The sequence below is a fragment of the Taudactylus pleione genome, unplaced genomic scaffold (genome assembly GCF_031769625.1).
Source record: "Taudactylus pleione unplaced genomic scaffold, aTauple2 ptg000090l, whole genome shotgun sequence".
Lineage (NCBI taxonomy): Eukaryota > Metazoa > Chordata > Amphibia > Anura > Myobatrachidae > Taudactylus > Taudactylus pleione.
Window position 1 is genome coordinate 2583348 of NW_028284492.1, and position 13680 is coordinate 2597027.

At 44.8% G+C, this 13680-nt stretch overlaps 1 protein-coding gene across 1 annotated transcript in view; it reads left to right on the forward strand.

Annotated features, from left to right (window-relative positions):
- The window catches only part of RAB2A (RAB2A, member RAS oncogene family), a 92034-nt gene that overhangs the window by 39616 nt on the left and 38738 nt on the right, over positions 1 to 13680 (forward strand). The window contains exon 3 of the mRNA XM_088469312.1: positions 10578 to 10645. Coding sequence (XP_088325438.1) covers positions 10578 to 10645 — 68 coding nt within the window. The remainder of the gene's footprint in view (positions 1 to 10577; positions 10646 to 13680) is intronic.

The following is a 13680-nucleotide window of genomic DNA, read 5'->3' on the forward strand; positions in this document are numbered from 1 at the left end:
ATCTCCACCTGACGGTCGCTTGTCTACAGGCGCACGGCTGGTTGATCAACTGGAAGAAGTCCTCCCTCATCCCATCACAGCGGATGGTTCATTTGGGGGCCCTGCTGGACTCTCTTCAGCAACGGACTTTTCTGACTCCAGAGAAGGTCTCCTCCTTACAGCTGCGGAATCACAGTTTTCTGAGCAGTGGCAGAGTGTCTGTGCACTCAGCGATGAGAGTTTTGGGGTCCATGGTGTCGGCATTCGAGATGGTGGAGTTTGCCCAGTTCCATTCCAGGCCCCTGCAGGGGCTGATTCTTTCGGAATGGAACGGATTGCCATACAGGATCCGCTCTCAGATGCTGCTGTTGTCCTCGGAGGTGCGTCTGTCCCTAGCCTGGTGGCTGCAGACTGCTCATCTCCTAGAGGGGCGCCCCTTTTGGATCCCGGAATGGGTTCTGCTCACGACAGATGCCAGTCTCCGGGGTTGGGGGGCGGTGACAGGCTCCTTGTCACTTCAGGGTCGTTGGTCGGCGGAGGAAGCACTTCTTCCCATCAACATCCTGGAACTGCGGGCAGTATACAGAGCCCTGCAGTTGTCCGGCACCGCTCTTCACGGAAGGGCCGTTCAGGTGCAGTCAGACAACGCCACCACGGTGGCGTACATCAATCACCAGGGAGGGACTCGCAGTCGAGCTGCGATGTCGGAGGTGTCCCGCGTCCTGGCTTGGGCGGAGCGCTATCTTCCAGCTCTCTCGGCAGTTTTCATCCCAGGAGTCCTCAATTGGGAGGCAGACTTCCTCAGCCGTTACGACGTGCATCCCAGGGAATGGTCGCTTCATCCAGAGGTATTCCAACTACTCGTGGACAAGTGGGGGCTGCCAGAGCTGGACCTGATGGCGTCCCGTCACAATCACAAGCTGCCTGTGTACGGGTCAAGGACAAGGGACGCAGGCGCAAGTCTGATAGACGCGCTGTCGGTGAAATGGCTGTTTCAACTGGCTTACTTGTTCCCTCCGATGTCTCTGCTGCCTCGGGTCCTGCGCAAGTTCAAACAGGACGGAGGCACACTGATCCTGGTGGCCCCAGCGTGGCCCAGAAGGCCGTGGTACTCCGATCTGCGGAGCCTGTCCATCGACGCTCCGTACCTCCTACCTCAACGGCGGGACCTGTTGTCTCAGGGGCCCTGTCTTCACCCGGATCTGGGTCGACTATCTTTGACGGCGTGGCTCTTGAGACAGCCGTCCTGAGATCTCGGGGCTTTTCTAGCTCCGTTATTACCACCATGCTGAGGGCGCGCAAGCCTGCTTCCGCGAGGATCTATCACAGAGTGTGGCACACTTTCTTTCAGTGGTGCGAGGCCAGAAACTATGATCCCCAGGTGTTCCGGGTTTCGCGTATTCTGGCTTTCCTTCAGTCGGGTTTGGAGTTAGGATTACGTCTTTCTTCGCTGAAGGTGCATGTGTCTGCTCTGTCGGTGTGGTTCCAGCGCAGGATCGCTGCTATGCCGGACGTACACACCTTTTTCCAGGGAGTTTTGAGAATCCAGCCTCCCTTTGTGCCACCTGTGGCCCCGTGGGATTTGGCGGTGGTTCTTCGGGCCTTACAGGGTCCGCCTTTTGAGCCCTTGGAGTCAGTGGAGCTCAAGTGGCTAACTTTTAAAACTGTTTTCCTCTTGGCAATTGCTTCTGCCAGGAGGGTTTCAGATTTGGGGGCGCTTTCTTGTCGTCCCCCTTTTCTGATTTTTCATCAGGACAGAGCGGTGCTTCGCACTCGTCCTGAGTTCCTGCCTAAGGTGGTTTCCAGGTTCCACATTAATCAGGAAATTGTTGTACCAGCCTTTCAGTCGCCCGATCTTTCGGCTGGGGAGGCTTCCTTAGACGTTGTCCGTGCACTCCAGGTTTATGTGGACCGGACTAGTTCTGTGAGGAAGTCTGATTCTTTGTTTATCCTCTTTGGTTTTCACAAGAGGGGTTGGCCTGCCAACAAACAGACTCTAGCCCATTGGCATCGTTCTGTTATTATTGAGGCTTATATGCAGGAGGGTTTACCTGTTCCAGCCTCTGTTAAGGCTCATTTCACTCGGTCTGTGGGCCCTTCTTGGGCTGCTAGCTGTGGCGCCTCTGCTGTTCAGCTCTGTAAGGCGGCCACCTGGTCTTCCATTCAGACCTTTTTGAGGTTCTATGCGTTTGACACCTTTGCCTCTCAGGATGCATCCTTTGGGCGCCGGGTTCTCCTATCAGCACAGGAGCGTCCCCGCCCTTAGTTGGACTGCTTTGGGACATCCCCAAGGTCACCCTGTGGACCCCTATGGACCCTGAAGTAGAAAACAAGAGATATGGTAAGAACTTACCTTTGTTATCTCTGTTTCTACGAAGTCCATAGGGTCCACAGGGCACCCGCCCTGACGCACCTGGCTTCATATGGGCTCTGTGACTGGTCACCGGTTTTCCGTCTCCCATTTCTGTGAGTATGGTTCTTGTGTGTTCCAGTCTTCCTTCTCTCTGTTTCGTCTCCTCCTCCGGCCTGGGCTGCTTACCAACTGAGGTGCCTATGGCTCGGGGGCGGGGTATAGGGGAGGTTGGACCCAAGTGCATCCTGGGAGCAGCTGAAAGCTTTAACTCCGTGGTGCCCGAGGATCCAGCTATACCCCCAAGGTCACCCTGTGGACCCTATGGACTTCGTAGAAACAGAGATAACAAAGGTAAGTTCTTACCATATCTCTTGTTTTCCTTGGAACAGAAGATGGGCAAACCTCCCCCTCCACTAAAATCTGAAGCTGATGTTAATTTGTTACTGGAGGGAGATAAGTAGAAGAAACTGTCACAAACTTCTGTAAAATCTCTAAGGGTTATATTTATTAACAATAATTTGCAGGTAATCCTCTGAAAACAATCGTTTTGTAAGGATAACCGCAAAAATTAAGTATTTACTAAATGTAAGAAAGGGTGATGTTTGGAAAAGCAGCCCCCGTGGGTTTCATAGGATGGTCGCTAAAATATGAAATGTGCCAAGCTCCAGAAAGTGTAGATAGGGGCGCAGAGAGGGGGCGATGATGCTCATGAATTACCTGGGCCCGTGGCTGGTGGAGGGGCCAGCTGCTGAGGGGGGCTTGCAGCTAGTCACATTGCCGTGCATAGAGTTTTGCATTGTTCTTCTTTTCAGAGGGGGATGGCCACACCTCATGGATTTCACAATGCCCCATGGATGTCTCAACGTGTAGATGGTGGTAGCCATTGTAGCCAGTGGGCTAAATTTTTCAGAGAGATCCAAAGGAAATGGCTGGCTGACCATGCGAACCCGGAAGTAAAATTATCGCATTCGCGATCACTTTACGATTTACACATCACATGTCTTTTTGACTCATTGCCATGATACATAATTTCTTATTGCTGTGATATGCAGAGATAAGTTATTATTATTATTGCTAAAATGCTAATTTTAGTAAAAATATGCCCCTAAGTGTAATAACTACACAGATGCTCGTGAAAATGATCCATAGATTGTGAATTCCTTCCTCCGCATTGGTATGGTTACGGATCGTGTTTACGGTCTCCAAGTAGGCCAAGCCGAGCCCCTTACTAATGTAATGTCGTAAACACACACATAGGATTGCTCTTCTTTGTTCCTTTAAGTTGGTAAGTTTAGAATGTATGATAGTTGCTGGACGAAATTGGTGTGCCTTTATTGCAGAGTATTTAGTGCATTGTAACGGGAGATGTCTCCTCCAGTACTCCCAGCTCACATGGTTGGCACAGTCTGTTCTCACTTTGTTTATAATTCTCTTCCTTTTCCTGTATAATTTTCCAGGCTGTGGACAAAATTAGTGCCAGCATATTTACCCTTCTAAATATTGTGGCAGCTTTTTGATCCTTTTGTAGTAACTGGTAAATTTGTTACACTGAAAGGTTTTTTTTTTTTTTTTTTGTTTTGTTTTTTTTATCCTTTAGTTCTTCCGGCGGTATTCAATTGTTTCGCCCCCTTACACTCCCGACAAGAGCTATTCAATTGTTGCTCCTGTCGGGCGTGATCAGCTGTCGGCGCACCATTTCAGCTCACAGCCCCAGGGAAGTGCAAGCTGAAATGGGCAAAAAGTTACCTGTTTGGGCGCTCAAACAGCACTTTTTGCGAACGCGCACTTTGATCGGAGGTAGCCGTTTTACGCGGCTAAACCCAACCACTCTGGGCGTGATCAGCGTGAAAATGGGCATCAATTGAATAGCACCCCGCAATCTCCTGTCACTTTAGATGGGAGATCTGCACCGCAAAAACAATTGAATACTGCCCTTTCAGCCTGTTGATGTATAGGTTATGTTGTACTAGGGTCTGTGTGCCTTATTTGTAACAACTGTTCTTGCCGGTTTACTCGGGATGTCCTCAATTTAAAGTGGGTGGGGACAGAATATCCTGTCGACAATGAGATCATCCGAATGCTCCCAGCAGCGCACAGTACATATATCATTGGGTGCACTGATTTTGGGGAATGCAGGGACTGTCATCTTCTGGTTTCATAAGAACTCTGATTATCCCAACTAATTGGGAGCTAGCGTAGTTCGAAAAATCAGTGTGTTCCTATAAAGTGACATTAAACCTAATCCTGGGGATACTAGGAGAATGTAAAGGGAGATCTCTGCAGAGACCACATGAGCAATCATTGGGACCAATTGTTATAGAGCACTACCTTTAGCAAGACTGGACTTCAGTGTGGACATCAGAGTAGCCTTCTGTCTCTCTTGCGCTGGCTGTCAAGCTCATTCTAACCCCCTCTCAGAGCTGCTTACTGAGCAGTGTGCGTCCCTTTCCCATCATAAATCTCTTCTGTCAGTATCTCATGGACTCCATATACTTCTGTGGTGTGCTCTCCTCTAATCTCTGTACTGCGTCTTGTGTCCATGGCAACCTGACCTGCTGCCATTACATACAGTCTACAATACAAGTTACCCCCTCACTGCTAATCCCCAGCAGCAGTAATATAGGGGGTTACATTAGGAACAAAAAGATTTTTTGGCTGGACAGAGAGCCGACGAATAGTTCGAGGACATTTGGGTAATCTAGGTGCTAATGATAATAACATTTCTGTGTGCTTTGGGTTTGCTGCTTTTTAGAAGTACTGCAGTCATGCAATGACATGTGCTAGAGTGTATCCAAAATTCATCAGAATTCCAGATGTAGTATTTCAGTTGGTCTGCCATAAAGGAGAATTAAGGTAATGATTTGTATACAAGTGCAGTATCTTGTTTATCAATGTAGTTGATACACTCTGTCCTTTTTAGATGTGTGCTGCTTTTCTAGAGTTCCTGGTAGATGGCAGTGTAGCCTTATTTTGTGTTGAGAGAAGTAAACAGTGTCTAGTAATATTTAAGGTACATATGCTGTAGTGTTTTGTTTTTAGCACATCTTTTTCTGTGTGAGGGACTATTACTCTGGCAAGATTTTTTCCATTGTGACTTTGTTTTGCTGTGTGTGTTTGTATAGTTCAGGAACAGGTAGCTATAACATAGGGTATTTAATTTAAAAATGATAGCTGCGAGTTGTTGAGGTTCGGACTGTTTTACGGCAACCTGTGGCTATAATTATAACAGATTTTCCTTTGCAGCCCATGGAGGTGTGCCGGAACATTGGTGATATTGCTTTGCTGAAATTCAATTTGAGTAGACTGAATAGCATAGGGTTTATTGTAATCAACTAATATATTGGAACCGCTAGGCCAAAGGGAACTCTCTACTTTCCCCTTTTACCCTGGCTGAGACATTCTTCAGCCAGCTCCCGGCCTCATCGTGGATCGCCCTTCACTCTGGTCCATGTGGTGTGGGAGCTGTTTGTGGGGAAGGGGGTGGGAATGCATGTCTATCGCAGGACAGTCATCCACGATTATAGATACTGTTTTTGGAAAGTCGGTTAGGTTTAGTTTTCTCTTACTAATACTATAATATAATACTATCCTGAGATTTCTGCGATGTAGGTCCTATTTCGAGCCTGTACCCCCTGAATATTGACCAAGTTTCCTAGAATTGATGCTACAGATGTGTCCTGCTACATGGTTACTGCGTACACAACAAATCGTGCCACGCATGGCGTGAGGCGTACGTCCGTGAGTGGCTATGTGCACTGCATTCGCACCCGCACCTCCATAGGATAGCATGGTGCGATCGCAGTGCGAACCACAGTGTATGCTGCTGCGGGTAATCGCATGGCACGATGCGTGCGCACGTTTGTAGCGCGATCGGCAAAGATGTAGCAGGACACATCTGTAGGTGATAAGGTGGTATGAGAATCTTTCTTGTAAGCACAGGTCAACACCAACCACAAATAGTAGTAAAGGAGCTCTAACAAATGATTAAATGGCAATGAATTACAGCAGCTGTAAAAAGAGGTTTGTCAGACCTCAATAAAAGAAACATAAAAACAGCAAAAATACAGCGCTATACGTGAAAGTAATACATTAATATTTAATAGTTAAAAAACATGAACAATGAATTCATTCAATAAAACTGTCATCCAATCCACCATAGGTCTCTAGTCCATATGTAATTCGGACCTAATAAAAGTCCCATAAATTGGTGCTCACATGCTGTATAATCCAAGCCAAATAATTACCAAGTCCAATGTCCATATAGGATTATGGGGTCCTAATTAGCAGTGTTGAATTCATTGTTCATGTTTTTTAACTATTAAATATTAATGTATTACTTTCACGTATAGCGCTGTATTTTTGCTCTGTTTTTGTAAGCACAGGTACCTGGCGCCATTAAGTTACATCCAAGCGTATTTGAATAGGTGATGAAGCTTCTGCTGACTCTAAAGTTGGGAACAGCAGATATATACTCTTGGGCTTTTGTATATTTACATATGGACAACACAGTGTTTTAAAACAGTGGATTAAATGGGATTTCAAAAGGTCGACAATAATTCATAATGTCGACAGTTCTGTCGTTAGGCTGCGGTTGGGAGGGTTAGGATTAGGCTGAGGGGAAGGTTAGGGTTGGGCACTAGGAAGGGATAGGGGAAATTAATCACCCGAATTCCGGAGGATCTGATGTCTGACGTCAGTCGCCTGATCACCGTGACCCAAAAGACACTACTGGAGCTGCTGCAGCCGTCGGGAGCAGGTAAGTCTCCACTGGGGCACCAGGGATATGATGTGTCGACATTACAACATGTCGATAGTTATTGCTGTCTACATGACCAACGTCGACATTCTGACCATGTCAACATATCTTACCCAACCAATTATTACTATACGGACCAGCATTGGGAGAATGTGCTGGTTCGTGTAGTGCCATTTGGAGGTTTCTGGGGTACCTCCTAGGTGAGTCAGCTCTCGGCTTATACATGTGCTGTTATCATGCAGTACATTAATATGTAATTATATGACCCAGAGTGGGTGCTACTATTAGGTAGCAAAAATTATTTTGGTGTGTGCATTAGGGCGTGGGGCCCTCGGAGTTGCTCTGGCTGGGCCTTTTTCAGGGCATCACCACTTAATTCACATAGACAAACAAATATAAAGTGATGAAAAAGTATCTATTATTTATGTAATTTTAACTCTTTCTCATTATATTAACACTTATTGAATTATCTTTACACATCTATACTTTACACTTCACTTTTACCTTTTTTCCCTTTTTCGTGTGATACCCTGGGGATGGTCCTTGGCTAGATTCTTTTGGGGTTCCCTGCGCCTCGGACATGAACCTCATAATGTTAGGGACGCCGGTATAGAGGAGCCTTGACGTTGGCCCGGCGCTTATTCATATATTAGCAAATGTATGTAACTAATACCTCTGAATTTCTATTATCTAGGATTCAAGTATTTTTGCTGATATTGCAGCAGTGTGCTGGAGGGAAAATCCCTTTTTTTTTTTTACTCTGTAGTTCAGTGTAAACCCCTCCCTTTACAAGCACCTGTGCAGTGTCATTAAGCTGATGTGAGCGACCGCCATACTTTTTGTTTCCAACCGATTAAATGTTATGTCTCCTATTTGCAGACAAATGTACGAGGGTGGTTCAATAAATAAGGTAACAAGACCTCTCATTGCGTAAATGTATTCAACTCGTAGATATAAATATAATTAATTGAATGGCCTTGGTACAGATTATTTTTCCACATAAGCATTTGTTCCAGCGGTACACCAAGGCAACTATCCCATCATAGAAGATATCAGTGTCAAGCGCCTGAAGCCAGGACATGATGGCTTGTTGCACAGGAACGATGTTGTTCACAGTAGCCACTGAGATGTACAGTCCGTCAGCAATAATCACTAACTGAGTCTGTCCTCCTGAATCAGACCTTCAATGCAGCACAAATTGTCATCTTTGGTGGACATGCTTGGCTGACCTGATGGCTGCTCATCTTGAATGTCTGTCCTGCCATTATCAAAGGCAGTGATAGGTCGTTATCACTGTAAACCTTGACAAATTGACTATCAATTTCATCTGCTGATGTGCCCTTTAGATTCAGAAATCGGATCACACTACACACCTCAATGTTTGACCATGTTTCCACCATCCCTGTCATATTACAACTGATGTTGGGACAGTATAACTGATATAAGGCGCAGTCTAATTGCCTTGAGTGGAAGCAATGGCCTGATGGGAAATTACAATGAAATAGAGAACACTACACATGACTTATTGAACCACCCTCCTAATTCTTTTAGGGCCTCAAAAGTGAGTTTAACATGTGGGAGACAATTGCTACTGATCACTTAGTACTACACACATTTGATGTTTTCAAAGAAACAGGAAATATTGACATGTATGAATAATCTTTAGTGTAGGAGAACACGGGTGCTTTTTGGAGGAACTGGGATAGTAGAATGTATAAACTCAAAGTACCTTCATGTTGCTCAATGGCAGGGGTGGGGAACCTTTTTGATATAACATTATTCGCGGGCCTGGTGCAGACCACGTCACAAGGGGCGGGGTCACAATCACCGGTGATTACAGCAATGCCTGGAGCATCCTGAGGATGCTCCGGGGAGCTGTAAGGGCTGCGGTGTGACCGTCTGAAGCATCCAGATGGCACTGCTGCATATATTCTGGCTGCAGATAGCCAGATGAGGCTAGCAGAAAAAAGCTCAGAGGGCCAGACCAAGTGACTCCGAGGGCCTTATACGACCCCAGGGCCTGAGGTTCCCCATCCCTGCTCTATGGCTTGCTAATAGCACTATGCCACTCCTCCTAATAGATTTGGCAGAAATATACCAGCTAGTCTACTCATGGCAAGGCAACTGAATTATCTTTCGAGCGGGGCATGATAGAGTGGGTGCCCGACCGATGGGACATTCAATTTTCGAAGTTGTGCCGACATTCAACGTTCCTTGATCTACAGTGTCACGTCTGTATCGGGAGTATCTCATGGGGGGAATTGCCACCCACCGTGGACAGCGCAGTGGCCCACCACGGGTGCTTCATGATCATGACCAGCAGCGTCTGGACAGAATTGTCCGTGGTAACAGACCAGCGGCACTGGCTCAAATCACATCCACATTTAATGCAGGAGGTACCAGACTCCTATCCAGCAGGTCACAGTGCAGCGTTGTTTAGCTTCCATGGGATATAGGAGCCGAAGACCCACCAGAGTGCCCCTGTTAACACCACGACACCAGACACAGCATCTCACCTGGACTTGTGATGACGCTAATTGGACTCTGGAGGACTGGCAACGTGGTATGGTCTGATGAGCCACGGTTCCAGTTGTTTAGGGCTGATGATGGGGATTGAATGTGGCACAGATCCCATGAGGCCATGGACCCCAGTGGACAACAAGGCTCCATACAGCATGGGTCAGGCTGGTGGTGGTTCCATAATGGTGTGGGGTTTGTTCATGTGGTATGGGTTGAGTCTGCTGGTCCGCCTGAACACGTCAATGACCGGTAACCGATATGTTGCATTGCTTAATGACCATTTGCAGCCCTTCACGGACTTCATGTACCCCCACAACGATGGAATATTCTAGCAGGATAATGCACCGTGTCATCCGTCCCAAGTTGTCCAGAATTGGTTCGAGGAGCATTCTGGACGGTTCTGACCACTAGTGTGACCACCACGTTTACCTGACATGAAACTAATCGAGCATTTAGGGGATGTGGCGGAGAGGTCCATTTGCACCTAAGATCCTGCACCTACAAATGTCAGGGAGCTGTGGGAAGCTAGACAGACAGCTTGGGTCAACATCTTTCCAGAGGTCTTCCGTCCATTAGTGGATTATATATTCTGCTGTTTGTTCCAACTACTCTACAGTACAAAAACAGCTGGAATTTCTACAACCAAATGTGAAGTTATTCTCAATTTAAAAATATTTTTTGTTTTTACTTTGTTACAGAAAATTTCCATTCTTCACTACGGCTAGTGACACACAGGCACTAAGGGGGCAGATTGAGTCCCTGTGTATCATAGCCCTGGCCAGCACATAGCAGGCGGTTTAAGTGTACAGTTGTAGATGATGCGGATACTCTATGAAGCCTGGCTCCACCACAGTAAATGAATGATTCTATGCCCCTTGCTTTATTTAAAACATGAAACCACATTTGTAAATCGATAAGTTGCAGCATTCATATTAACACCTTTTTTTTTTTTACTTTTCTTTTTCCAAGGTGTAGAATTCGGTGCACGTATGATAACCATTGATGGAAAGCAGATTAAGCTTCAGATATGGGACACTGTAAGTAACACATTAAACACCTTTTTGCCTAGATTCCTAATCCGCCAAGTTTTTTTTTACGCGCAAATGAGCCTTTTATAGCTGTGATGCAACAATACAGGGAATTGCACTGATTGTAGCATTTTCTAAACATTGATCAGGAAAATTAAATTGTGAGAATCTAAAACAAACTGCTGAAAACCATTATTGAAGGGTCCAAGGAAACTGAGCCCACCACATTCATTATCTCCAGATGCACACAGTGTAAAGTTGGGTTGTGATACTTGTCATTGTGTGTTAAACTCACATAAGAGTGAGCATATAAGAAAATTGGCACTATGCAACTTAGCAATTCACAACGCAAAAATGACACTGGGCCCTGAAGGTATGGACTAGTAACAACCCTGGTTGAGATACCGGTGCATCCTCTCACTACACGTGAGTACCATAATGTATGTCCACATTTTTCTGGGTCACAAATGTCATAGACCCCGATATAACTGTGTAGATCTTTTTACCCAGTTATATCATTTTATTTAGTTCTTTCTTTATAATTCTACAACATGTCAGTGGTTCTGTCATGCTAATTAGGATTTGGCTGATACGAACATCTGGGAAGAGCAGACTCTGAAAAAGATGTCTAACTTAATTGTCATGGTAGAAATATTTTTTTCGTTCCTTTCTTTTTGTTAGCTGAAGACTCAATAAATCCATTTAGGTGACCAGCGGAAGAATTTGGGCTGTCAGTGAATTTCAGCTTTTCTGTTTTTTGCCTAAACAGATTAAAAGGGAAAAACTGAGCACATTAAGTCCAGGGCCTGCTGAAAGGCTGGCTGTGGCTTCCGATATAACGGATAAAATCTGCATCCTTGGCCTTCCAACAACCTTTACACCAGCAGATGGTGGGCGTAAAGATGTCATTCATCATTTATTTACAATGGGCTTTATTTATTCTAGTGTCAACAGCTGCCCCAGGGAGCAGGTTATTGAATTGAAATGCGCAGCTCTGGGTTATTTGCTTCCTTTCAGATTTGTCTTCTGAGCTCAGTTGCTAGGAGTCCTTTCTGTGTTCTAATAATGATTCATGTATTGTGAAGCCATTCAGTAAATTGGGATGTCGGGGATTGCCAAAGAAAGATTTTTAGAGAGCGGCTTGTTCCTAGAAATAGAAGGGAAAGAAAGCATATACTATATGTGGCTACCTGTTTCTAACATTCGCTTGTTTATACTGTTACAAAGCTCAGTAAGAACATCCTATCTGAATATCCTTTGCAGTGTCCTCAGGGCACCTAATACCTTAGAGAAACGGAGAAGACTGCTGTAAGATGTCAGCATCTGAACCATATACTCAGGAATTATAGTTGCAGGTGCCTGTATCTTTTGCATGAGAGATGTAAACAATATTATCTGGGAGACTCTACATACAAACACAAGAAGGCCGTACAAATCTATTCACCTCCCCATTTGCAGTCCTTAAGTTTGTGGTTGTAAGAGATTTATCAAACCTTCTAAGAGAAAAAAAAAAAAATTGTGGATGTTTTGCTTAATGCAATTAATGAGATTGTAGTTCTCATTTTTCTAGTACAGTCTATAAAATGAAAGGAGAAATCTGATTTGTTGCTATGGGCAACATCTTGCATTTTCTTCTATAGTAGCATAGGGAAAGCTTGATCAAACCTTCTGAGGGGACAGACCGTACCAGATAAAGTGGCAAGTTCCTGCTAACAAGTGGTGACTGGGAGATACGGTTGGATGTGCTGCTTGTACTTTCCAAGAGGCATCGTCTGCTGGAGGATGTGCAATGTGGCCCTGCTTGGCAATAACACATAATTATTGTAAAATTATTTCTAATGCAAAAGTGATGTTCTAGGTAAAAACACTTGTTATAGAATTATAAGGTGTAGTATAGGGAACATTTTTTTTTTTAAACACATTTTATTAAAGCATCAATTACAATGTATAAGAGAAATAGAGGAACAAAGCCATGTCCACATTTGCGTGATAACACAGAGCAATTATGCGTGGCAGTTCAGAATATTGATATATTTTTTTATTTTTTACCAATTTGCCCAGACACATGTTGGTGTGTGAGTTAAGATGGCCTGGAATCCCAGTCATAATCCAGCTAGGTACAATCGCCTTTATCTCAAGCATTGATGGTTAATCCAGTTAACTATGCACAAAGATTTTGGTCATCAACTATCAGTGCCCATTGATTGGACACCCCATTTCCCCCTGTTTCCAGCTATTTGCTTTGATCATTGAAAGATTGGAGTAGTGCAGTTTGATCCATCATGTGTCTCTGTTGATCGTAAAGTCTGGCCGATTTGCTGTTTCGTAACAACAAATCGCCTACATCGCTCAGTGTTCACGGATTGCACGCTCCCGCTGTCACTAGGTTTGATGTGCTGCACTTCAAACCTAGCGATATTGCTAGCGACCTATGGTAAGTTATTGAAGGATGGAACAGTGATCGTTCGCCGTTCATTAACTCAAATTTGTACGGACAATCCTCGTTCAAGGGCATACGTTCCGGATGCCCGTTGCTCTTGTGTGTGGCCAGCTTAAGTCCGTCATGTATAGATTGTCATCATTTCCACTATGCATAACAAGTACTGTGGCCAGTATGAAAGATCTCCAGAACTCATCAGTGACACCATTTTATAGATTAAAATTTGCCAATCCTGCAGTCTGCTCACATCTAATCCAATTTATTTTAATTTATTTTTTTACAAACCACACAATTGTATATATTTCATACATCATTCATAAAAACTGTAGTAAAGCGATGAGTTTGTTAAGTCAGAGTTATATCTCCAGAACATACTTTGCTCACCATTGAACACACATGGCATTAGAAAAGAGAATTTTGCCATGGGCATAGAGATTATTGATCCTTATGCCACTATAAATATACAATGGATAACTGACAAGTTAATCTGAGGCAGGAGCAGGCATATCTATTAATTCAGTAGATGTGGCGGAATCCACTTGGATTCTCCCTTATGTATAATCTGCTGTATGATACATCTCTTACAGGGCTCAGCTATACATGT